We start from the raw sequence: 27159 nt of genomic DNA, 5'->3' as shown, positions 1-27159 counted from the left end.
GGGCGCCTGGGTGGCTCAGTGGGTTAAGCCGCTGCCTTCGGCTCAGGTCATGATCTCAGGGTCCTGGGATCGAGTCCCGCATCGGGCTCTCTGCTCAGCAGGGAGCCTGCTTCCTCCTCTCTCTCTCTGCCTGCCTCTTTGCCTATTTGTGATCTCTCTCTGTCAAATAAATAAATAAAATCTTTAAAAAAAATAAAAAATAAATAAACAGCCCCCTTTCTCTCTGGCTTCTAAGACACCATACTTCCCTGTTTCACCTCCTATCCTTCTGTCAGGGCTTCTTTGACCTGTTCTTGGCACTTTGTTTGCCATCCATCCCTGGAATATTGAGATCCCTCGGGGTTCTGTTCTAGGCCCTCTGCTTTAAAAAAAAAAAAAAAAAAGAAAAGAAAAATTGTGGGGCACTTGGGTGACTCAGCTGGTTAAGGGTCTGCCTTTGGCTCAGGTCATGATCCCATGGTCCTGGGATCAAGCCCTGCCCTGGGCTTCCTGCTCAGTGAGGAGCCTGCTTCTCCTTCTCCCTCCCCCTCTGCCGCTCCTCCTGCTTATTCTCTCTCATTCTCTCTGTCAAATAAATAAATAAAATCTTTTTAAAAATTATATTTCATTCCTATATATATTTCCTCTAGGTGGTCTCATCTTCTCCCATGGCTTCAATTGCCCAAATGAATGACTTCAGCAAACCTGTCTTTCTCTTCTCAGTTCCAGGCCTCATATCAATTTTTTAAAGGATTTTATTTATTCACCTGACAGAGAGATAGAGAAAGCCAGAGAGCACAAGTGGAGTGAATGGCAGAGGGAGAAGCAGGCTCCGCATTGAGCAGGGAGCCCAATGTGGAGCTCAATTCCAGAATCCTGGGATCATGACCTGAGCCAAAGGCAGACACCTAACTGACTGAGCCACCCACGTGGCCCAGGCCTCATATCTAACCACTCACCGGATCTCTCAACCTGGACTTTTGTCTCTCCTCACCCCCCAGAATCTCTATAATATTTTCTCCATTATGTGTTCCTGACGATTCTGGACATTTTTTTTCCTCTTATATAATAGATTATGCCGCTGTAACTTCTAGCCACGTCTTCACCCAGCTCTACTGCTGTCCTAAGTCCCTGTTGTCATATCCCTCCATTCTCTACTCTCTTCTCCTGCTCTGCTGAATGTATTGTGGGCAAGGGGCAGGGGGGCGGCAAATCCCTATAGACCAGGTTTCCCAAACTCCTGTGTCAGAGGGATACAAGATTATATTATTGTTTCCAATTATTTACTCTCTTCCCTGAAATAGGAGTATAGAACCCTGTATTATCAAGTGCATTATAATGCCTCCCTGCAGATTAATATACTTCTCTGTCCCCTTAACATTGGGTCTGGCTGCTTACTTTAGCCAGTGGGAAGTGAAGTTCGATATCAACACTGACTAGAAGCTTTAGGAGCCTCAGTGCAGTTCAGCTGTTCCTCTTCTCCCTCTACCTTGAGACCAAGATAAGAACTGTTCCCTCCATCAAGATCCTAGAATAACAGATAACATGGAGCAGAGTCAAAGCCAATCTGTAGCCCGAACCTGTAATCTGAGAAAAAAATGAATGTAGTGAGATTTCGGGCGATGGAGGGGAGGGCTGTCCGCTAATGCAACATTAGCTAGAAAAAGCTGACTAATAGAAGGATTGGTGCAAGTTGCAGAATGCTGTCCTTAAGTATGTGCCATTGTGGGGCACCTGGCTGGCTCAGTGGGTTAAGCGTCTGCCTTTAGCTTCAGTCCTGATATTAAAGTCCTGGGATCAAGCCCTGTGTCTGGCTCCTCGCTCAGCAGGAAGTCTGCTTCTCCCTCTCCTTCTACCTGCCACCGCCGCCCCCCCCCCCCCCCCTCCCCCCGGCCACTTGTGCTCTCCTCAATAAATGAAATCTTAAAAAAAAAAAAAAAAATATGTGCCATTGCTTCTGAGTGGTGGGGAGCAAGTGGTGAGGCTTTTGGTCATTTAGAAGGCAGATCATGCTGGGCGCCTGAGTGGCTCAGTGGGTTAAAGCCTCTCCCTTCGGCTCAGGTCATGATCTCAGGGTCCTGGAATCAAACCCCACATCTGGCTCTCTGCTCAGCGGGGAGCCTGCTTCCTCCTTTCTCTGCCTGCCTCTCTGCCTACTTGGGATCTTTGTCTGTCAAATAAATAAATAAAATCTTTATTAGAAGGCAGATCATGGACCAAGTACCTTGTGAGTTTAGGCAAAAAGGTTGAGAAACAGGTTGTTACGAGTGTGCCTTAGTTGTTTTCAGCTGCATTTGACAGGCTGCTACAAGAAAGAGGTGAGCTCAGAAACGAATTGACTCTTTTGAAAGCAGAGATTACAGCTCAGCCTTGGGGCAGAGACCAGATCAAGGTCATGAGCAGTGGCTGCTAGTGAGTCTCTTGGTGGATAAATGACCCAGCGAAAAGAGACTTAAGAGTGCAGCTCTCCAACAGAGGAGAGGGTTGGTAAGTTCGAGTTCCCTAGCAGTGATTCCTACAGAGAGAGGTATGTCTTGAAGAAAAGAATTATACGTGTGGTAATTGGCATACAGAACCACTAGAAGCAGGTCAAGATATAGAGGTGTGCAGCCAAGACACATCAGCTTGGGTTAAAAGATGTGATTGTTGGAGACCAACATTGGGTTCCCAAATTTCTGTGCACAGGAAGGAAACTGAGAAAGCGGCTCCGCCCCCCAGTCAGCCACAAGTTATGAAAAACAGGCTACTTCCAGGGACCTGAACGAGAACTTTATCAAGGAATGTTTCTACACCCAGTAGGATTTGGGAATTCTAAGAACCAATGATGATTGTGAGTCTCTCATTCTTTCTTTTGATGAATATTAGTATTTATTCAGTGTTTATTCTGTTCAACTGTCTCATATTAGGTACAGATGTGGGGGGCAGTAGATAATTTTGTTTGTCTTTTGTTTTTTTTTTTTTTTTTTTTTAGATTTTATTCATTTGACAGACAGAGATCACAAGTAGGCAGAGAGGCAGGCAGAGAGAGAGAGAGGAGGAAGCAGGCTTCCCGCTGAGCAGAGAGCCTGATGTGGGACTCGATCCCAGGACCCTGAGATCATGACCTGAGCCGAAGGCAGCGGCTTAACCCACTGAGCCACCCAGGCGTCCCAATTTTGTTTGTCTTTTAAGTTCATTAGTCTCTGGATCAAGAGAAGCCCTATCAGGACATAATGCAGAGACTATCATGAGACTTTAAACTTTGGCCCTCATGTCTTGATTGGTTGAAACTTTTGGGTGTCACTCTTTGCAGAAAGAGTGAGTAATATTTTTCATGCAAAAAGGAGATGAAAATTTATGATCAAGACGGTAGACTGTGATATTATTTTTACTATTTATTTGCTTCTTTCCCTGTAGGAGAATTACACAGCCCTCAACATGGTTACCCATTTGCTTTATCTGTTACAGGAGGAGTACATTTCCATAGCCTGTTGGCATCAGGCAAGGTCCTCCTGCTTTAGTGAATTGAATGTGAATGGAAGGGACATAGACCATTTCTAAGCAAAAGCTTATGAGCCCACTCTGTGGTTTGGCCATTTCTTTTTCCTATCTTCTTGGTCTTGTTAGGGACAGGCTGGGGGATGCCACTTCAGCCTCAGTCTGCAAATGAGAAGGCATATGGGGCAGAGCCACAGGTGACTCATAGCATCACCAGGGAACTTGAACAAGAAATAAATGTTCATTCTTGTAAGCAACTGAGATTTTTTATATTGTTTATTACAGCAGCACAACTAGTCAAAATTTACTAAAACACATGCCTTCCATCTGGGCCCAGCCAATGGGAAACACCATCAGGAGACTGAAGGATATGAGGAAGGGAAAGAATACAGGTCCCTTTCCTTCTCTAGGCAGCCTCTCCAGCAGCAACTCTATCTCCAGATAGGCCAGCCCCCTGGGATCCCTGTTCCTGACCATGGGCCCTGAGCTCCTCCCTTGGGTGACGCTGCCTTGTCCTCCAGTCTGGTCCCTCTAGAATTCCTGTTGTTGCTAATCTGTATTTGACTTCTTAACTCTTCTTTTACTTACTGACTGACTCTCTGTGTTCAAGTCACTCTGGTTTAAACATTTTGAGTAGTTTTGGTTCAGTTGGACCCTATCTGATACACCATCCCATGGAGAAATTTTGGAGTAACTATTGATCACTGAGGTCTCAAACTTTGTGTGATTTTTTTGGATAAAGATTTTATTTATTTATTTGACAGACAGAGATCACAAGTAGGCAGAGAAGCAGGCAGGGGGCAGGTGGGGGGGGGGGAGCAGTCTACCCACTGAGCAGAGAGCCCAACGCAAGGCCTGATCCGAGGACCCTGAGATCATGACCCGAGCTGAAGGCAGAGGCTCAACCTACTGAGCCACCCAAGTGCCCCTGTGTGATTTTTTTTTTTAAAGAAAGATACATTTGAATGTATATTTTTTAAACCATTGTCACCATTTAAAAATTGTATTTAAATTCAATTAGTCAACAAGTAGTACATCATTAATTTCAGATGTAGTGTTCAATAATTTATCAGTGGTGTATAACACCTAGTGCTCATCACATCATGTGCCTTCCTTAATGTCCGTCACCCAATTACCCCAATCCCCACCCTCACTGTCGCCATTTTAAAGTGTAAAGTCCAGTGGTATTAGGTACATTCCCATTGTTGTGCGGCCATTACTAGCATTCACCTTAAGTATTTTTTCTCTTCTCAGACTGAAACTCCATAACCATTAACGGTATCTCCCCATTTCTTCTTTCCCCCAGCCCCTGGAAACTTCTACTGCCTGTGTCTGTGAATTTGACTACTCTAGGTACTTTATGCAAGTGGAACCACACAGTATTTGTCCTTTTGTGACTGACTCATTTCACTGAGCATAGTGTCTTCAAGGTTCATCCATGTTGTAGCATGTATCAGAATTTCTTTCCTTTTTCAAGCAATTAGTCCCTCATCTTCTACTCCATCCAACCAATGGCCAGTTCCATTGATTCTACCTTAAACATGGCTCCATCACTGCTCTTCTCTTTTGTCGCCCACATCCAGGGACTGGTCAGCATCTTCAACATTGGCCACTGGGGCAGCCTTCTCTGGGGTCTTTTGCTTCTAGTCTTAATAAAACTTCAACCAGGCTCCAAGCTGCTAACAGAACCACTTTCTAAAGCAGTTCTGATGGTGCCCCTTTCCTGCTAAAAACTCTTAGGTTGCCCATTGCTTTTAGGGAAAAGTTCAGACCCTAAATTATGCCTTCCAAGGCCCTCCACCAATTAACCCTGACCTATTTCTCTGGTCTCACCTCTTAATATTCCCTTTCTGGATTCTGCCTTGTCATCTTCATCTTATTAACCTCTTCTCTGCCTTCCAGGCATAGGTTAAGACTCACTTCCTTGTAGGGGCTCTCTGTTCCCATAATGCAATGTCCTGTACTTTGTCACTCTACTTATCCGAGTTTATTGTAATTATTTGCTGAAGTCTGCTTTCCCTTTGGACTATAACTTCTTTGAGGGCCAAGACCATGTCTTTCTTTCTTCTTTTTTTTTTTTTTTTTTTAAAGATTTTATTTATTTATTTGAGAAAGAAAGAGAGTGAGAACATAAGCAGGGTGAAGGGCGGAGAGAGAGCAGCAGACTTCCTGCTGAGCAAGGAGTTGGATATGGGGCTTGATCCGGTTTGATACGGCTTCGGCTTCGTTCTGGGACTCTGGGATCATGACCTGAGCCAAATGCAGACGCTTAACTGACTGAGCCACCCAGGTGCCCCAAGACCATGTCTTTCTAAATGCTACATCCCTACCACCTAGCAGAGACCACAATAAGTATTAAATAAAACATAGCTGTAAATTTGAAGATTTTCTTGTTGACACTGAAACAAGTGTCTAGTTGACACCAAATATCTACATGAGATAATCTAGGGGGAGGGTCCCTCTAGAGACAGAGAACAGAAGTAAGAAAGATATGCTGATTAAGTTGAAGAGGTGAAGACAATGCTAAGGGGGAGAATGAGAAATGAGCGGCCAGAAAAGGAGCAGAAATGTCAGAAGAGAATGTGGTCATAAGCCAAAGAAGAAAGAACACTGGAAAATTAGAAGCACCCACCAGAGTCAGTCACAGCAAAGAGGACAGGATACAGACTGAAAAGAAGTGCCACTGGAGTTGTTACAGAGCAATAAAGATAATATTTGGCAGAAGCTGGGTTTATCCTTTGTCAAACTACTATACGTAAGAAGGTATTGTCTGCTTCCTTTTCATTAATTCCTCTATCCATTAGCCCAGCAAAGACTTAATAAACATCTCCTCTTGGCCAGGTCCTGTGCTAGCCCCCAGGGACACACGAGAAACTGAACAACTTTCACTTGAGCCCATGGATCTTACCCCCACTGCCTGCAAGGGAAAGTTCTAAAGCACTGACATGGATATCAGCTCCAATAAAACACCAAGCTAGGGCGTGGTGTTTTATTGGAGTTGATATCCATGGGCTTTCCTAACACACGGGATGAAATAAAAAATGGTGTGCAAGTCCAGAGGTCGGCAAGAGTTTGTTATCTTGCTCTGAGCTGGCAGGAGGCAACGGGGAAAGTGTCTGTAGAACACAATTGCATCATTTCCATCTGTTTGTTAAGTTAGTCACAGATACGATTCTGGGTTTTTCCCGAAGTCTAGTTCCTGTGCTCAAAGGCAGAAGACTGATAGAGCAACTTAATCCAAAGATCATCCCCTTAAGAAACTCCCTGAACTTAATCCTACTTAGTGTTCACTCTGCAGAGATTCCTTTAATTTCCAGTATACATTGTATTCTGACTAAATTCCTACTCGACTCTTTTTGCCTGTCCTGTATTCCAACTGGAGTACAACAGTGTGGTGTACTGTTCAAAAGGTCAGTGAGTCATGGCTTTCTGAAAATTAATGGTAGACTGGATGGAGACAAGGGAGGAACACTCTTTGTAACTCTTTAGGAAATTATCTTACTAGGTTTTCATTTCTACAGGGGCCATCTCATTTTCCATAGTAGACATGGCTTTGAAACAGAAAAGTTTAAGTCAAAATGAATTTTTTTTTTTTTTTTTTTTAGATTTTATTTATTTATGGCAGAGACGCGGAGAGAGAGGGAACACAAGTCAGGGAGTAGGAGGAGAAGCAGGCTCCCCACTGAGCAGGGAGCCCAATGTGGGCCTGGATCCTAGGACGCTGGGATCATTACCTAAGCTGAATGCAGCTGCTTAACGACTGAGCCACCCACGTGCCCCCAAAATGTCTTTTAAGTGTATTATCTTTGGGGCACGTAGGTGGCTCAGTTGGTTTAGTGTCCAACTCTTGATTTCAGTTCAGGTCATGATCTCAGGATCCTGGGATCCAGCCCTGCCTTGGGTTCTGCAGAACTCAGGGGGGGATCTGCTTGAGGATTTTCTCTCTTCCTCTGCGCCCCACCCCACTCACACACACTCTCTGTCTCTCAAAAATAAATCAATATATCTTAAAAAAAAAAAAGGGCATATAACTTTAATGCCCCAGAAAAACAAGATCTTTTAAAGGAACCCAGCCCATCGAACTAGGCATTCTTTGAAATATTCATTATTACATAATCGAATTAGTGAATAATCAGTTCCTAATTTATAATTCAGATTTTGAAGTACACTTAATTTTTTTTAAAGACTTTATTTATTTATGAGAGAGCGCAATCCAGAAAGAGCAGGAGCAGGGGGAAGGGTAGAGGGAGAAGCAGACCCCCTGCTGAGCAGGGAACGGGGTGCAGGGCTCCACTCCAGGACCCCAAGATCATGATGACCTGAGCTCAAGGCAGACACCTAATCTATGGAGCCACCCAGTCGCTCCTGAAATACACTTTAAAAGTATGTGTATAGTAGTGCGGAAGTAAGTGAATCAATTAACCGACCACAGCCTCAATCAGACTTTAGTTGTTGGGGTCTGGCCTGACTCAATAAAACACATGCTGAAAAACAAGCCCTAAGGAACTTACGCCTGAGAGAAATGTGCTCAAGGGCCTCTGAGCGCATGCTCGGACCTTCCCAACGCTTAGAACTGAAAAGCCCTCTGGGATCTGGGGTGAGTTGAGCAAGGAGGGGCCACAGTGACTCTTCCTTCACTGGGGAGGGTAGAAATAACAAGTCATACTTCCATAGTGTTTACAACGAGCCAGACTCTTCCTCAAACTTTAATTAAAAAAAAAAAAAAGATTTTATTTATTTATTTGGCAGAGAGAGAGGGAACACGAGCAGGGGGAGCAGGAGAGGGAGAAGCAGGCTCCCCATTGAGCAGGGAGCAGGATGCCGGGACTCCATCTGAGTACCCAGGGATCATGACCTGAGCTGAAGGCAGATGCTTAAGGTACTTAGCCACCCAGGTGCCCCTTCCTCAAACTCTTGACACGCATCAACTCAGTTAATCATCCCCCAAGCCCGTATAGTTACCATTTCTATCTCCATTTACCAAGATGAGAAAGTGAGTTAGAAAGGTTGGCAGCAATTTGCCCGCTGTCTTACACTAGGAAGTGGTAGAGCCGGTTACTCACCAGGAAGCCATTGTGGGGTGGGGGTGGGGTCAGTAATACACCTCAAGTTCGAAAAACTGCACACTTTTAAGTTCAAAGGCAGGACCCGCCCGATGACACATGTGATTTCGGAAATCTTTTGACACAAGGAATTACTCGGGGTGGGGGTGGTGGGGTGTAGGTGGGGTGTAGAGAGTTCCCTGTGTGCACGGTGGGGGAGAGGTTGCCGGTCAGTTCCTAGCTGGCGCAAGCTCTCGTCCTCTGTCAGAGTCCCCGAGCACTCGGGGCGGTGGCAGTACACAGGCAGAGCCAGAGCTCGCCGCCAGCCACGTGGCCCAGCCTGAGAGCTAGGGGGCTGTCCCGCGAGGGCGGGCCCGGGAGGAGGGGCTGGGGCGAGAGGACGCGCGGGCCGGGCGGAGTGCGCCTGCGCGGGGCGTGGGCCGGGCGGTGGGGGGTGGGGTGGCCGCTTAAAGCAGTTCCCCGCCCCGCTTTCGGGGCCAGTCTCCGCGGTGCGCAGGCGCGGAGCTTTCTCCTTGTCAGTCGGCGCCGCGTGCGGGCTAGTGGCTCTGTGGTGGCGGCGGCTAGTTAGCGGCACCATGAGCGGCTTCAGCAGCGAGGAGCGCGCCGCGCCCTTCACCCTCGAGTACCGAGTCTTTCTCAGTGAGTGTCGGTGGCCCACGGCCCCTCCCCTCCCGCCAACCCATTCATTCCCGGGCCTCGCCTCGCCTCCTACCCGGAGCCTGCGGCCCGCGCTCCGCCCCTCGTCCCGGACGCGGGTAGGGTTGCGCGGGCTGCCCGGGGCCTGGGCCGGCCCTCCGGTTTCACACGTCGCGCTGGCAGACGGGACGGCGGGGCTCGGCGTTCCTCTTTCCCACGCGCTGTGGGAGCCGACCCCGGGCCGGGCTAGTTCTGCAGGTGTCCTGCTCGGGCGGGCACCGTCTGATGGGAAAGGAAACCACCAAGTCACCTTAGAAGGCTGTCTGGGGGTAAACTAATCCTCGGAAGAGGATTGCTTGATTTGGAGGAACTGGGGCGGGGTGGATGACTCCCTGAGGACCTTAATTCCTGAACTGTAGCTCAGCTTGTGGGCATCCAGCAGGGTCCAATGCAACCCTGCGTTCTGCAGACGGGGAAACTGGGGCCGGGATCCGAGCGGTCAGTGGAGGAGCGAACCGATCCCCCACGGTAGCGCTCCTGCCCTTCGCGCCGGGCTGTCCCCCGTAGCACAGATGCTGGGAAGGCGCCTTGTGATACAGAAAACTGTTCCCTTCAAGTCAAACAGGTGACGTCAGTCTGGGAAGCACGAGTGAGAAAGTGCCAAGTTTTTGCCCCTGGGCAGGGAATCGGCATCTGAGGGGGACCCACCCCAAGTCCGCACCTGGAGCTGCGCTTAGAGCCCAGCGCGCTGCGGGCTGGCTGAGCTCCGCTTTCCCTGGCGCACGACCTTTTTTGTCTTGCAGGTGGAGGAAAGCTACCTCGGGGTTATCTTTATCTTTTACCCCCTCTCCCCCCAACGCCCCGCCAAGCTTCTAGGAACAGATTATTGGAGACAACGGAGGCGTTCGAAAATGTGTCACCAAAGGCGTTTCTGTTTTAACTGTAAACAGTTTACTCGGGAGGAAACGGGCAGGTGCAGAGAAGTCTGCGTGTGGTGTGTGAAGGGTAGGAAAGAGCCGGATCGAGGGGGATGAAAGGGATTACGGAGAGAATGAGCAAAGCTCCTAGCAAAAAGTAACCAGCTGTGGGAGGAGCAAGAAAGTAAACTCAAGTTTACGCAGTAGCTGAAGGTTACCATGTAAAATCCAGGAAGGGTGGGACTCTCCATTTTATTTAATTTAAATAAGGAGTTGATTAAGGGCAGTGTGGGAACTTTTGACGAATAATTCACTGAACTGTTTTTCCTGGATTTAGTGTTGGCTCTGGAATTGCTCCGTAAGAGGGATTTAGAGAGGTGACCCTAGAGTTTGAAGGTGGAGGGATGATTGGGGAATTGTCTTCAAACGGTATTAAAACAGTAGTTTTTAGGGGCGCCTGTGTGGCTTAGTGGGTTAAAGCCTCTGCCTTCGGCTCAGGTCATGATCCCAGCTTCCTGGGATGGAGTCGCATCCGGCTCTCTGCTCAGTGGGGAGCCGGCTTCCCTCCCTTTCTCTCTGCCTGCCTGTCTGCTTAATTGTGATCGGGCTCTCTCTGTCAAATACATAAATAAAACTTAAAAAAAAAAACTAGTAGTTTTTACTTAGGTTATGTAATGGTCATATTTGATGGCCATTATGGAAGACCATAGCCATTCCTTGACTTTGGCACTGGCTAAAGTAACTTTTTATCAGATAGAATTCTCTGGGACTTAAGACATAACAATAAATAGAAACAACTCTGTAATTACATAATTGTAAGGGTTTTTTAAAATCACAGATTTCTTAGCACCCTTCCTTAGAGGATTTTTTTTTTTTTTTACCTCTGTAATGTTACATTTGCCAGACTCTTTAAAATTGATAGTGGAAGGCACCTGGGTGGCTCATTTGGTTAAGCATCTACCTTCTGATGGGGTTGTAATCCCCCCCCCCCCCACACCATGGGTCCTGGAATCAAGCCACATGGGGCTCTGCAGGGAGCCAGCTTCTCTCTACCTGCTGCTCCCTCTGCCTGTGCTAGGGTGCGCTCTCCCTCTCTGTCAAATAGATAAAATCTTAAAAACAGAAACAAAAACAAGACCCCAAAGAAACAAAACCTGATAGTGGATAGGATTGCAGAGTCACCAGTGACTCTGAAGGGGGGTCTTTGCTATTCCACCTTGGTTTTTAAATATGAAGGGATATTGTATGGACTGACCCTTAGGTTTCTTAAAGAATAGTAAGGAAGTTTTGAAATTACTTTTTGGACATGATAGTTAAATCTTTAGAATATAGAAATTACCTGTGAAAGTGTTGTTGGAACTTGGTTGTCCTTAAGAAATACAATAATCTAACATGGCTCCTGGAACATTACTTAAGACAGTGGGGTTTTATAATTCCCCAAGTTCCCCCCAAGCCCAGTTATTTCATTAGTTCTGTAAAGTGTTAACTGATGTAAGATCAGTCTAGTACAATTTGATCCCCTTTTATATCCCAGTCACTGCTAGACTCTGGGGATATAAAATAATATAAGGCAGCCCCTGCCCTCATTGTAGAGGCTCGTATCTGTTAGACACCTAAGGAAAGCATAGGATGAAAACTCCAGTCTTGGAGAGGTTAGGAAGGTAAAGTATACAACCAGTTTTTCTGGTGTGGGAATAAAAAATGTCCACGTCACTCTTCTGGTGAATGGTGTTGATAATGGAGGGAAGCTCTGCAAGTGTGTGCCGGGGGGGGGGGGTATCTTTTTTTTCAATTTTATTGTAAACCTAAAATTACTCTAAAAGATTAAATATTTTTAAAAATGTGTACTTAATGCATCTGGAAATACAGTTAACAAAAAATTAGTAATAACTTTTTCTAATTCATTTTGCAGAAAATGAAAAAGGACAATATATATCTCCATTTCATGATGTTCCAATTTATGCAGATAAGGTAAGATGTCCTCATTTAAACATAGTCTCTTGACTCAGATCAGTTAGTTCATATGAATTTTCATATAGGTCTTAATAAAAGCTTAAAATGCCTCATTGTGCTGTGAGTTAAAGGTACATTGACTGAATAAGAAGTCAGTCTTAATTCCAGATTATTTGGCTAAAGAAGCAACTATAAATTGGGGAAGGAATAGAGGAACAGACACAAGCTGCCTTGGTTTAGGAGCACCTGGGTGGCTTAGTTGGTCAGGTGGCCGGCTTTTGGTTTCTGTTCAGGTCATGATCTCAGGGTCCTGGGATCAAGCCCTGCATTGGTGGGCGGGGGTGGGTGTGTGTGGGGGTGGTGTGTGTGTGTGTGTGTGAGTGTGCACGCGCGCTCAGCAGGGAGCCTGCTTCCCTCTCCCTCTAGCAAAAATAAGCTAGAGTATTCAGTGACTACAGGAAAATTCAGTAATTTTAATGGGTTGGTAGAGTTAACATGCATAGTGTTAATAAAAGTTAAGTCTATGGGTTTTTTTTCCTTTTTCTTCCTTTTTTTTTTAAAAGAGAGAGAGTTGGTATGCAAGTGGGAGAGGGTGGGAAGAGGCAGAGGGAGTAGGAGAGAGAATCTTAAGGAGGTTCCACGCCTAGTGTGGAGCCTACTGCGGGGCTCCATTTCACGACCCTGAGATCATGACCTGAGCCAAAATCAAGAGTTGGATGCTTAACCAACTGAGCCACACAGGGCACCAGGTCTACAGACTTTAAAAAGAGAGGTCTGTTCCTGTGCTCACCAGTGAGCTGAAGAAACCGCACAAATTTACCACAAATTGGTAAGAATCTTACTTTGCTAGGAAAAAATGTCTACAACTATATATTCCAGTTTTTGTGATCCTTTGGAGGTAGAATTGCTAGTGGCTCTTTCTGTTTTTATTTTCATTTTGCCTTTTTGTATTTTCTAGTCTTTTTACAAAGAGTGTGCATTATTTGTACAAATTTAACTATTTTGTTTTCATTCATAGCTTTAGATGCCTTCGCAATAGTAGAAGACTGTAGTATATTTAGGAACCAACACAAAGACAAATGTCTGCTTCCTTTTCACACCTTTAAAAATTCTGGGGGGGGCACCCAGATAGCTCAGTCTGTGCTACATGCGACTCTTGATCTCAGATTGTAAGTTTGAGCCTCACATTGGGTGTGAGTTTTTTTTATTAATGACCTCATGATGATGGAGTTTAAATGGTGCAGGGGCACCTGGGTGGCTCAGTTGTTAAGAGTCTGCCTTCGGCTTGGGTCCTGATCTTTTGGATCCTGGGATCGAATCCCTCATCAGGCTCCCAGCTCTGCGGGAAGACTGTTTCTCCCTCTTCCTTGCCTTGTGCTTGTGTTCCTTCTCTCGTGGTGTGTGTGTCTCTCTATCAAATAAATAAAATCTTAAAAAAAAAGAAAGAAAGTAAACGGTGCAGACCCAGGGGTCCCTGCTGAGCACGGCTCCCACACCCCTGAGGGTGGGCCCCTACTGACTGCCCAGCCCTCAGTCTAGCTGAAGCCTTCTGCTGCGGCTCATCCTGGAGACCCCGGGCCTCCCACACTTCGCAGAAGAACAAATTGCAACCCAGACCCCAGCCAGAAAGCCTGGGATCCTAGAAGCCGCACATCACCAGTAGAGGAGGGAGAGAGAATTGGCAACAACATCCAGAACCTGAGTGAGAAGTGGAGGGGCGGGCTATTGTGTTTTTTTGTTGTGGTGGCATTTTATTAAATTTTTCCTTTTCTTTTCCTACTTACTTTGATGAACACCGTCCCTAGCTGCCCTGGCCTGTGCTCCTGTCAGGTGTGTCTGGTGGGGAGGTGCCCAGCACCCCCAAGACTTTAGGGTTTCTGATTGTATAATCATATATTTTCTGTTTGGGTCTAGTTTAGACCAAACTCACGTGGTGCTTCTGAGGAGCCTGCCTGAGCTGGGCTCCTCCTGGAGACAGTGGAGCGCATAGCTGGAGGCCAATTATGTGCCACAGTTACGGAGGGACCTCTAATTGGCTTGGTTTTCCTGTGGGATTCTGAAAGTTGTACTTATTCAGAAACTAATTTGTTACATCTGATTTCCCGGGAGTTGATACGAACTGCAGGATCCTTCCTCTTGAACTGGCATTATTTGGTTGGCTTGATTATCTGTCTGGTGTATAATTAATACATATATATATATATGTATATATATGCATATATATATATCAAAGTACTTTACAGTAACCTCTCATGCCATTTTGAGTAGTTAAGCGGTATAAAATGATGACTGAAAGTTTATTGATAGTATCTTGACATATAGATGTGCTAAGGAAGAAAAATATTTTCTTGACACAGAGTTGGGTTTTTTGTGTGTTTGTGTCTTAGTCTGGGCTGCTGTGGCAAAATACTGAAGACTAGATGAAAACTAGATAGCTTAACCACAGCAGGAATTATTGCTAACAGTTGTGGAGCCGGTAGGTCTGCGATCAGGGTGCAAACATGGTTGGGTGAGGGCCCTCTTCTGGTCCTGGACTTGGAGCTATGTACTTACGTGGAAGAAGGGGCCAGGGATCTCTCTGGAGCCTCTTCTATAAGGCACTAACCCCACTCATGAGGGCTCCAGCCTCATATCTTAAACACTTCCCAAAGGTCCCACCTACTGTACAATCACCATTGAGGGTTAGGATTTCAGCAAATGAATTTTGCAAGGGATACAGACATTCAAAATAGCTATAAGAAACTGGACAATATTCTAGCCAGTGGTCATGTGCTTCTCGCAGTTGCGATGCTTAGTTTTTCCAAAATAGGACACAGAGACTGCATTTTGGTGCTGTGTAAAACATCTTCACTCAGATTATTTTGCGACTCGTTAAAGTCTTTTTTTTTTTTTTTTTAAGATTTTATTTATTTATTTGACAGAGAGAGATCACAGGTAGGTAGAGAGACTGGCAGAGAGAGAGAGCGCGCGAGTGGGAAGCAGGCTCCCTGCTGAGCAGAGAACCCGATGTGGGACTCGGATCCCAGGACCCTGAGATCATGACCCGAGCCAAAGGCAGCGGCTTAACCCACTGAGCCACCCTGGGGCCCCACGACTCGTTAAAGTCTTTGTGGGACTGATTGTGGCGATAACATGGGATTGCTCAATGAAGACTCAGCCTTTGCACCACTCTGGGCTGGCTCAAAAGCACAAGCTCTTGCAACAACTCTGGATTTCACCAGTGGTCCAGACCTCAGTGACCCTCAGCACGTGAGATTCTTGTCTGAGAAGCAGGAAAGAGTTCTTTTGTTTTGTTTATGAGGAAGTTTATACAAAACACAAAGAAGGGTGTGGCACACAAATTATTTTGGATTATAGCCTAAATAAAAGATCTGATTAATTCCATTGGTTAGAGAAGAGTGTGATTTTTTTTTTTAATGCCAGTGTGATTAAGTTTATGTAAATACATTTTTATGTGTGTGGCTGTGGACTTTATCTCTAATATGGTCAGTCATTTGAGGAATGATGATGAGAGAATGTACCTTTGAGACAACTCTGTCAGCTCTACAGGAAAAATGCCCGAAGGCTTATATTGGGAGCATATGTAAACATGGAACTATGTTTCTTTTTTCCTCTTCTAAAAGAAAATCAAGCTTATAATACGTTGATGCTTCAGAAATTTAACAGAATTTTTTTGTAGTTGTGTATCATTCTCTCTTTTTTAAAAATTTTATTTATTTATATGAAAGAGTGTGAGAGAGCATAAGCAGGGGGTGTGACAGAGGAAGAGGGAAAAGCAGGCTCCCCACTGAGCAGGGAGCCTGACAAGGGGCTCCATCTCAGGACCCCAGGATCATAACCTGAGCAAAAGGCAGATGCTTAACTGACTGAGCCACCAAGGCACCATCTTTTTTTATCTTTTTTAAAGATTTTACTTTGGGGGCACCTAGGCAGCTCAGTCGTTAAGCATCTCCCGTTGGCTGGGTCATGATCCCAGGATCTTGGCATCGAGTCCTGCATCAGGTTTCTCTGCTCAGCGGGGAAGCCTGCTTCCCCTCTCCCTCTCCCCCTGGTTGTGTTCCCTCTCTCACGGTCTCTTTGTCAAATTTAAGTAAAAATCTTAAAAAAAAAAAAAAATTATTTTTAAGCAATCTCTACATCCAACGTGGGGCTTGAATTCACAACCCCGAGACCCCGAGATCAAGAGTCACATGCTCTACCACCTGAGCCAGCCAGGCGCCCTTGCAGTTATCATTCTTAACTTTCTAGAGAAATCTTTAGAGGTGATATACTCAAGTGGATTCTTTGTGGATAACTCACTTCCTTACAGGATTTGTATTGTTTTGAATTTTCTATTCCTTTTTATAGAGAGCTTCTTAAATGGAAATTTTTTAAATGTCACTGAATTAGTAATTTCAATATTGTTTTCTTCCTTAACTTTGTATGTATATGGAATGGGTTTTCTGGGTTTTTGTTTTGTTCTGTTTATCTTTTGGTTTCATGTTTTCTAAACCAAAGTTATAACTGGGAACAGATGAAAACTGATGGTAATTAAACTTAATTGGCATGTTATGGGCGCCTGGGTGGCTCAATTGGTTAAGCAACTGCCTTTGGTTTAGGTCATAATCCCAGGGTCCTGGGATGGAGCCCCATGTCGGGCTTCTTGCTCAGCGGGTAGCCTGCTTCTCCCTTTCCCTCTGCCTCCTACTCTGCCAGCTTGTGCTCTCTGTCAAATAACTAACTAAAATTTTAAAAAAATTTAAAAAAAACCTTAATCGGCATGTCATAACTGAGAATAAGCTGCTATCTCCTGCCCCACCCCTGCCCCAGTGAGCTTGCAGGTGACTAAATTTTGAAAACAGATATTCTAACCATAATCTCTGTGGTCTGTCAACTTTGTCAAAAAGGTAAAGTTGGGATGGATGATTAGGTATGTGTATAACATACAGCCACAATGCCTGGCTTTATAGGAAAGTCTCAGTAAACAATAACCAAACAAAATGGTTATTTCTTTAGCCTTTCAGAGCTTTATTTTATAGAGTAAAAATTACTGAATCGGGAATAAGGAATGTAGATATTAGTCCTGGTTTTGCTACTAACTGGCTTTACGATATTGAGCAGGTTACTTCCCCCCTGTGTAGTGTTGGTGGTGTTTTTAGATTACATTCTGTACTGATGTCCCGTGATTCTGTGTGTATGGATTATTGATGAAGCCTTATTTAAGATCGTTGTTGAGGCTCCTGGGTGCCTCAGTTGGTTAAGTGATGGTCTTCAGCTCAGTACAGGATCCTGGAGCCCCAGGATTAAGCACCTAATTGGGTTCCCTGCTCAGCAGAGAGCCCGCTTCTCCCTCTGCCCCTCAGTTCGCTTGTGCTCTCTCACAAATAAATAAATTCTTAAAAAAAGATCACTGTGGGGGGGAAAAAAAGGTCAAAAAATATTATTGTTACCGGGGCACCTGGATGGCTCAGTTGATTGAGCATCGCACTCTTCCTTTCCGGCTCCCATCGTGATCTCAGCGTCCTGGGATTGAGCACTGCCATGGGCTTTGTGCTCGGGGGCTGTCTGCTTGTCTCCCTTTCCTTCTTCCCTCTTAGGAGCACACCAGCATGCTCTTTCTCAAATAAATAAGTAAATCTTTAAAAAATATATATTGTTACTATTTGTCAAATGCTTCCTGTGGCTTAGGTACTATGCTAAAGCCTTTATGTGGATTATATCATTTAACCATCCTGTCATGTCATTCTCTGAGCTGGATTCTTTCATTAGCCCCATTGTCAAGGATCAGCAACTAGAATTTCTAAGTGACAGTGGTAGGCTTGAAACCCAGGCATTCTAACTCAGAACCTTTGTTTTTTTTTAATTAATTAATTAGTTAATTAATCAACTTGAGAAAGAACAAGTGAGCAAGCAGTTGGGGTAGGGGGCAGAGGGTGAGAGAAAAGCAGGTTCCCTGCTGAGCTGGGAGTCCTGGATCCTGATCTGAGCCCAAGGCAGAGAGTTTAACAGACTGAGCCATCCAGGCATCTCTCAGAAACCTGTAGTCTTTTTTTTTTTTTTTTTTAAGATATTTTTTATTTATTTGACAGAGAGAGAGAGAGGTCACAAGTAGAGAGGCAGGCAGAGAGAGAGGAGGAAGCAGACTCCCTGCTGAGCAGGGAGCCCGATGCGGGGCTCGATTCCAGGACCCTGGGATCATGACCTGAGCCGAAGGCAGAGGCTTTAACCCACTGAGCCACCCAGGTGCCCCAGAAACCTGTAGTCTTAACCACTGTTCTATATACTTCCTTGAATGATTATGGGTGTGTGGTGGATTTTACTTTGTGCCTTTTGTATTTTCCAAATTTCCTACAGTAAATATCTGTTTGACAATGCAGAAGAAAAGGTTTACTTTATTTAAGCTTAGAATTCAAAGGAAATGCATAAGAACTTTCTTCCTTTGGATAGGCTCTGAAGTCTTCCAGGCCCTGAAATGGCCAGGATGGATTTCTGAGGTTCTGTGAACTCTATGACACTACAATTTGGTATATATATGCATTTTTCTTGGGAGAGGTTCTGTGGTCAAAATTGTTAGTCATTGGGGCGCCCGGGTGGCTCAGTGGGTTAAGCCTCTGACTTCGGCTCAGGTCATAATCCCAGGGTCCTGGGATCGAACCTTGCATCTGGCTTTCTGCTCCCCACCCCCCTTCTCTCTCTGCCTGCCTCTCTGCCTCCTTGTGATCTCTGTCAAATAAATAAATAAAATCTTAAAAAAAAAAATGTTAGTCATTGAAAATCATAGAAAAGTTTGACAGCTGGAAATGCAGTCTTCTGCTTGATTTTATAAAAAGAAGAAAGTAAGTAGATTGTGGTTATAATATCTGTTTTTAAATTTTAGTTCTATTAATCAATTAATCAATCAATCTCTTTAATTAAAGTTCTCTTAAAGCTCATCTGAATGGGGGTGGATAGGATAGGAACTTAGTTATAACACATCAGTTAAGTGTTTTTTTTTAAAGATTTTATTTATTTGACAGAGCACAAGCAGAGGGAGCAGCAGGCAGAGAGGGGAGAGAAGCAGGCTCCCCACTAAGTAAGGAGCCTGAGCCTGATGCAGGCCTCTATCCCAGGACCCTGGAATCATGATCTGAGCCAAAGGCAGACACTTAACCAACTGAGCCACCTAGATGCCCCTCAAATAGACTTTTATCATTTGTCAATGAAATAGTTAGAATCCATTTACTTTTTCTTTTTAAAAAATTAAAAATTTTTTTTCAGCTTTACTGAGGTAGGATTGACAAATAATCATGTGTTTACGGTATGCAGTGTGATGTTCTGATGTATATATACACTGTGAAATGATTCCCCCCAATCAAGCATACTGACCTCATCACTTCACATACTTAATTTCTCATGTGTGTTGAGAATACTTAAGATCTACTGTTTTAGTAGATTTCATTAAACCATGCTGTACATTAAGATCTCCAGAACTCAATCATCTCATAATGGAAAGTTTGCATCCTTTGATCAGCATTTCCCCTTTTCCTCTAGCCCCGGCAACCATCATTCTACTCTGTTTTTATGAGTTTAACTTTTTTAGATTTCACTTAAAAGTGAGATCAGACAGTATTTGTCTTTCTCTGATTTAATTCACTTAGCATAATGTCTTGCACGTTCATCCATGTAGTCACAGTGGCAGGATTTGGATTTCCTTCTCTTTTAAGCCTGAATAATGTTTGTATGTGTGCGTACACATGTATTTATGTATATATGCAACATCCGTTGACGGACACTTAATTTGTTTCTGTGTCTTCTGTGAATAATGCTGCAGTAAACATGGGAGTGCTCTTCAACATTATGATTTAATTTCTTTTGGATATATACCCAGAAATGGGATTGCTGGATCATGTGGTAGTTCTCTTTTTGGGGTTTTGAGGAACCGCCATACAGTTTTCCATAATGGCTGCACTTATTTATATTCCCACCAACGGTGCACAAGGAGGAATCCATTTATGTTTAATAGCTTAGAGTATATCCTGTAATCAAAAAAACAACTTTGAAAAAGCCTAAAACTAAGGGTTAAGAGCCATTGTCACTTGGGGAGCACTTAATAAGGTATAATATCCTTAGAAATGATGAAATCTGGTACCCCTTTAAAAAAAATTATTTATTTGACAGAGACAATGAGAGAGGGAGCACAAACAGGGGGAGCTGGAGAGGGAGAAGGAGACTCCTTGCTGAGCAGGGACCTCCCACCCCCCAATGCTCAATCCCAGGACTTTGGGATCATGACCTGACCTAAGCCACCCAGGCACCCCTGTTACACCTTTTCAAAAGCCCTTCCTGGGACTGGAACATTTCCTTATTCATTATGTGAGCTCTTCTGATAGGGATTTTATATCCCAAAATTATTCTAGAGGTTAAAAAAAAAAAAAAAGGTCAAGCTGCCCTTGTTTTTTATTAGCCTCTTGCGTGATGTCTAATCTCTAGATATATTTAGAAAAAAATCCTCTCTACCACCGTTTTCTGCCAATTTTATTGCAAAACAGAAAAATAAAAGGAAGGATGATGGAATCAGAGAGTGATTTTGTATTTCTTCCGGTATCTGACATTTACTTGATTCCTGAAAGTATCCAGAAAAAAACACGATGGGTCAACTTGAAAATGCTAATTTAAGCCACTTACGTAATTTTGCAATATAGCATGTCATGTTCAGTAGGCTTCAGATCCCGTGTTGGAAATAGATCATAAGTCATGAGGTGTTCAAAGGTCTCCCAGTAAAGACACATTTAACTTTACTACTAAGATTCAGAGATGGCATGTAATTAAGAGCATGTTCCCTATATGCACAAACTTCCTTTAGTAGTAATAGCCTACCAAAAAGCTATAGCCTGTTCATTAGTAAACAACTCATTAGACTACTCATTTGACCCACAAGAAAAATAACCAGTTTGGAGATGAAACGTATGGTTACCATACTACTGTAATATTCCTGTTTAATCAGTGAAATTAAAAGACTAATCAAGATATAGGTTACATTTCTTCTATTCCTAAAATGCTTCTGTTTAAAATCTTTTTGATTTAGGGGCACCTGGGTGGCTCAGTCGGTTAAGCATCTGTCTTTAGCTCAGGTCATGATCTCAGGGTCCTGGGATCAGAGTCTACATCAGGCTCCTTGCTCAGCAGGGGACCTGCTTCTCCTTCTCCCTCTGTCCCTCTGACTTGAGTGCGTGGGCAAGCGTGCATGCCCACCCGTGCTCTCTCTCTCTCTCTCTCACAAATAAATAAATAAATAAAATCTTTGGAAAAAATAAATCTTTTTTATTTAATGGAGTGATGTAATTAATTTTAGCCTTAAGTTTCTAATCTCCTTAGAGTCTGGACACCTTTAACATTGACATTCTTATTGGTGAAATGATCATAAACCTGGGAAATAAGACTGTTATGTGTTGACTTTCCAAAGTGACTTTGGGAAGTTAACACATAACTAAAGAGCTAAAACTATGGTTTGCCTTTCCTCTGCCTCCTACAGGCTTGTCAAAACCATCAAACTAGGGGTAGAGGTTAGTACCTTTTTCTTCCTTCCTCTGAAACTGTAAGGAGCTGAGAGCTTGATGCCAAAGCAGGGATTTAGAATCAGAGCATAATAAAGTGGAGAACAGAGTTCTGAGCAGCTCTAACAATGGGGATAATTAGCCCACAGACCCAGGATTGAGCTAAATCATAGTTGAAACCAGTTGGGATTAGAGAAAAAAGGCATGAATTTGTAACTGGGTGGTACAAAATATCCTAAGATCTTGTCTCAGTATTTTAAATGCATAAATGTTGGAAATGTAAGAATGCATGATTTTTTCCATTTGTTAATTATAAAATCCCCCAAAACATAAGATTGACCATCTTCAACATTGTTAAGTGTATAGTTCGGTGGTGTTGAGTACTTTCACATTGTTATGCAACCATCTCCACTCTTCATCTCCAGAATTCTCTTCGGTTGGCATAACTGAAACTCCCCCCACCCACACCCACACCCAGACTCCCTGGTAGCTATCCTTCTGCTTTCTGCCTCTATGAATTTGACTTCTTTAGATACCTCATATAAGTGGAATCATGTGGTATTTGTCCTTTCGTGCTGGCTTATTTCATTTATCATGTCCTCAAGACTCGGAGTGAATAGAATAAAAGCTCTTTTAACTCCCTAGAAGTCGGATCTCCAAATCAGGTTGTTCCTATGTGGAGGCCTCAGGCTGGGGACAGCTGGGGGGTGTCCATAAACCTGGGTGAGGGATCTTATCTGTGAAATGAATGTTTAGCACATTTTCAAGGGGTCATCCACATTATAGCATGTGTCAGAATTTTCTTCCATTTTTTTGGGTTGCTTCTACATTTTAGATACTGTGAATAATGCTGCAAGGTCATGGGTGTACAAAGACCTCTTCAAGACCCTGCTTTTGGTTCTTCTGGGTGTATACCCAGAGGTAGAATTGCCAGACTACATGGTAATTCTATTTTTAATTTTTTGGGGAACTGCTGTTTTCCACAGTGACTGTACCATTTTACATTTCTACCAACAGTGCACAGGAGTTCCAATTAGAATGCATAGTTTAACAGTAAAAGTGTTTCCAGGAATGGAGTAATTGGTTGAATTTCTTAAATTGCCCTGAAAGGCCTAAGGATCACTGGTCCCCTGAACAACTCCCTGAATTATAGCCATGGTATCTAGGAGAAATAAACTATTCTTTAGTAGTAGTTCCTGCTAAAGAATGAAGCTCCCGTTTTATATCAAAATACTTAAGTAACACCTCTGTTGTGATAATAATTGGAGAGAATAATTACTAAAAGCTATAAGCTCATTGCTTTTAAAAAATATATAGGAATTACTATGGCATCTCCATAAACATTCATTTTATAGACAGGATCCCTCACCTAGGTTTGTGGACACACCCCCACCCCAAAGCTGTTCCCAGCCTGAGGTCTTCACACAGAAACAACCCGATTTGGAGATCCAACTTTTAGGGAGTTAAAAAGAGCTTTTATTTTGTTCACCGCTAGTCTTCAATGCTTGGAAAAGTAGCAGAACAGTGGCACTCAATGATTCATTATTTGTTGAAAGAAAATGAATGAATCGGCTCTGAGGCTCTTTATAGGATACTCCTTGCTATTTTTTGGCCTAGCTAATTTCTAAAAAGCACCAAACCTTCAGACATTTGGAATTCTGTTTGCAGTAGAGTTATCTTACCATTTTCAGAAAGATATTTTCTTTCCTGTAATGTTGGTTCATCCTTTCTTTGTTGGTTCATTCTTTCTTTTCTTTGCCTGCTTGCTTCCATTGTAGTTACATAGGTTTGGAGTATTAGGTAATGTGGTTTTTGAGGATCTATACATACTTTTCATTTAATTCAATTAAAGTGCTTAATATAGTTACCAAATTTCAAATTCTTATATTTTATCTCTATTTGCTACTTTTTCACTTGAGATAATTTATTCACTTGATAATGTTTACTTTAAAAAAATTAACCAATCTCCTTGGTTTTTCCTTCTTAGTTACTCTTTTACGTGGTAACAGCTCCATCTTGTGAACCTTTAGGATATTGCTGTTGAAAACTGAAAAGTCCTGACTCATTCATAAATGCAAAGATCTTCCATTTTAATACCTGAGGAGTGGTACGAGATGGACATAGTTCTCAAACATATAGTGCGGAGAATGAAATTTAATCAAGGATTATGTCTACCTATGAACAATGTATTACTTTTTCTAAACCACGCAGTTAATTACTTTACAGGGATAGAGCGCTTAGACAGTCCTGGATTTAAAGATCTCTAATTTTTTGTGAGTTTTATGTTATATCAGGTAGGTGTTAAGAGGCTTGGAGCAGAAATGTGTGAAAAGCTTTAGTCTTCCCCGGTTTGACCCTGAGCTTACATAAGTGACAGAAGTTTTAGACCGTGAACTCTAGCTTTTCTGTTTGATTAAAAGGAACAGCAGGATAATTACTGGCTTAAAACCGTTGACTTACTTCCTTGCAGTTTACCAGTATGCTTTTCTTCCTTTCTTTCTTTCTTTTTTTTTTAAAGATTTTATTTATTTATTTATTTGATAGAGAGCAGGAGTGAACACAAGCAGGGGGAAAGAGAGAAGCAGACCCTCTGCTGAGCAGGGAGCCCAACCTGGGGCTAATCATGGCCTGAGGTGAAGGCAGTCGCTTAACCTACTGAGCCACCCAGGCGCCTCTCAGTCCCTGTTTTTGATGTGAGGTAGCAGAGAAGTAATCCTAAGAAGTGTGTAGCTAAGTGATTTTCATTTGAAGTCCACTTGTAAAAATGTACATATTATAAAAGAACAATTGCAGATTTGGCTTCATATGTGCCTTTTGCAGAAGCTTGTAAACAGAAAAACTGCATTTAAAGTTTTATTCCTTGGTGAAAATAATTTTCTGACCATTTAGAGCTTGATTTAAGGCTATAAACTAATTACAGTAGAACTACTATGGGTTAAAATATTTTTGGAACTTTAATGTGCTCTTCAATGTCAAATTTCTTGTCTTTTTGAGGAATACTTGATTTTTTAAAAAACATTTAAGTTGGGAGAAAAATGTGGGTAATCAAGTTGATTGACTTTGTATGAGGCCAAAACTAAAGTATGACAAAGTAATTAAATGGACTTGGGGTTTATCTTACAAACTGCCTCTGAAGTCAGAGTTCCAGAAGCATCTTGAACAATTGCAATGCCACTGGGGAAAGTGAAGAGCCTTTGAAGATGATCGCTTTGAAGATGGCCTTCCTCACACATACAAGTTTTGTTATGTTTAAAAACTCTTTCTTTATAGGAACATTCTTACCTACCCCCCAACATTTTATTTTGAAAAATTGATTATGTTTACTGAAACATACAAAACAGTTCAAAGAATTATACTACAGACAAGCACACACTCACCACCTTGATTATACAGTTATTTTGCATATTTGCTTTATCTTTTCATTCATTAGTCAGTCTGATTTTTTGATGAATTTTGTTGAAAGCCCATTGACTTCAAAGGTCCACTCCAATGAACCTTTAACTTTGGAAGAACTAGGGTGTGCTCACTTAAGTAAGAGAACCAGTTAGCTCCTGTGACCCTCTCCATTCTGTTTTTTTCAGGACGTGTTCCACATGGTAGTTGAAGTACCACGCTGGTCTAATGCAAAAATGGAGGTACGTTTCCTCTTATGTTGATAATCAGACTTAGGATATTAATTTTGACCTAGCCAAACTGATTTGCTCAAGGGTTCAATAGCTGAGGTCGAAGATTTTCTTGTTGCTAGTCTCAGTCTGTTTTCCAGTTGGATCTCCTGTTGCCTGCCAATCTCTCACTTGAGCTCCAGCTCATTTACTGTTTGCAAATATGCCATGAACTTTCCTTCCCCAAGCCTTTGCTTCTGGCATTCTGGAAGCCTGGAATTACCTTTTTCTTTTGTCTTGTTCCCCTAAAGTTCATCACTGACTCCTCCACAGAGTCAAACAGGCTTTCTTTAGTTGCCCCAGCCACCTGTATTGAAATTTCTGTTGCATTTTGTTCTTTCTGATGATACCTAATAGGTTTGGCTTTTTGTTGTAGATGTTACATATTTTATATCACTTAAACTTTTTGACTATAACCACATTTTGTATATATTATATACTCAAATATTTGAATAAATTTAAATGTTTTAAAGGAAAATTTAAGTTGGATAATACTTATTTTGCCCTTTTACTAAAAACCTTAAAACATTTATCAAATGTTAGGATTTATTCCAGGTAATTTAGTTTTTGCTTTCTGGAATAAATAAATGTTTTTTGTTTGTTTGTTTTCCCTTCTATATACCTCAAGTAAGTTTTCCACTTAAAGGCTGTTTATGGAATAACTTTTATATCAAATCATTAAAATGTGAGAGGTAAAGTAAGTCATTAAGGTGGAATTAGGGGATGTGTATTCTTTAATTCATTTCCTTAAATTCCTATCTGAATAGTATTTTATATCCAAATATACAATGATTTGAAATTTTTATTTCAGATAGCTACAAAGGACCCTTTAAACCCAATTAAACAAGATGTGAAGAAAGGAAAACTCCGTTATGTTGCAAATTTGTTCCCTTATAAAGGATATATCTGGAACTATGGTGCCATCCCCCAGGTATGTCTCAAAATGTACTTTTTAGCTTATAAAAAATTAACCTACTGCTAGTAAGAAAGATTTAAACACAAGCAGAAAGTTTTTGCTATAGATGTTAACAAAATAAGAGTAATTATAATACTTTCTTGAACAATTTATTTCCAAGATAAACTGAAAGATAAAGGTTTACAATGTTTAAATTCACATTTGAAAGTTTATTCTTTTCTGAAATCTTTATTTTTCTCTATGGACTGGTTGTAAAGCATGCACATGGTTTCTTTACAGAATGAGTAGGAAACCCATTATAAGAGCCTATATGTATATATAGCCTAGTGGCTGAAAGCACTGATTTTTGGTACCACATCCCACGTCTGCTGTTTGGCTCACCTAACTTGCCTTTCTTGCTTCCTGAGACCTGTATTCCCAAGATATTATTAGCACTTAGCTCTTATGGCTATTGAACCTTGCACATGGAAGCTTTTATATTGAGGCCTGATTTCTTCTTACCGCCAGTCTTTTTGTGGTAAAGTAGTAAATGGGGTTCTTTTTCCCTAAGCAGCCAGCACTTTGAGGAGGGAGGCTATCTGCACTATCTGCACTGCACATGGTCCCCAGCACCATGCCAGTGGGTATAGTAGGTTCTTATTTAATATTTAAGTGAAGAGCCACTAGAATCATGTCTATTATGAGTAAATGAAGGCTATTTAATTCCAATTCAGTAGGCTAATGCCTGTGGTACTGAATGATTTTTGCTTGAAATTCTCAATTTTACTCTTTTCCTGTTGATAAATGGTTTGTTTTTATTAGCCAGTAAGTCTCTTAATTGCAGTCTACTGTGAAACAGTGTGAAAGTTACCAGAACAAAGACCACACTCCCCGAGCTTGTTAGGTGATCACAGAGTCGTTTGTCTGCCTTTATGGCACCTCACTCTGTATTTCAGTTGATTTAGTAGTTAGCCTCAAAACATCGTCCCTTTGGGAAGACACTGCCGAAAGACTTACTCCTGTGGAGGCTGGATTTGGCTTTGTTGCATCCAGTCTTCCTTTATG

The 27159-nt window shown here is 42.6% G+C and overlaps 1 protein-coding gene across 1 annotated transcript in view; it reads left to right on the top strand.

Moving 5' to 3' along the window:
* The first annotated feature begins 8974 nt into the window (after positions 1-8974).
* The window catches only part of PPA1 (inorganic pyrophosphatase 1), a 36401-nt gene continuing 18216 nt past the window's right edge, over positions 8975-27159 (top strand). Inside the window, exons 1-4 of the mRNA XM_059395834.1 lie at positions 8975-9158; positions 11985-12043; positions 25119-25172; positions 26011-26130. Of these exons, the coding sequence (XP_059251817.1) occupies positions 9095-9158; positions 11985-12043; positions 25119-25172; positions 26011-26130 (297 nt within the window). The 5' untranslated portion in view covers positions 8975-9094. The remainder of the gene's footprint in view (positions 9159-11984; positions 12044-25118; positions 25173-26010; positions 26131-27159) is intronic.

Source organism: Mustela nigripes, chromosome 4 (assembly GCF_022355385.1).
Source record: "Mustela nigripes isolate SB6536 chromosome 4, MUSNIG.SB6536, whole genome shotgun sequence".
Taxonomy (NCBI): domain Eukaryota; kingdom Metazoa; phylum Chordata; class Mammalia; order Carnivora; family Mustelidae; genus Mustela; species Mustela nigripes.
The sequence above is the reverse complement of the archived record's forward strand: the minus strand, read 5'-3'. Positions and strand labels throughout refer to the sequence as shown.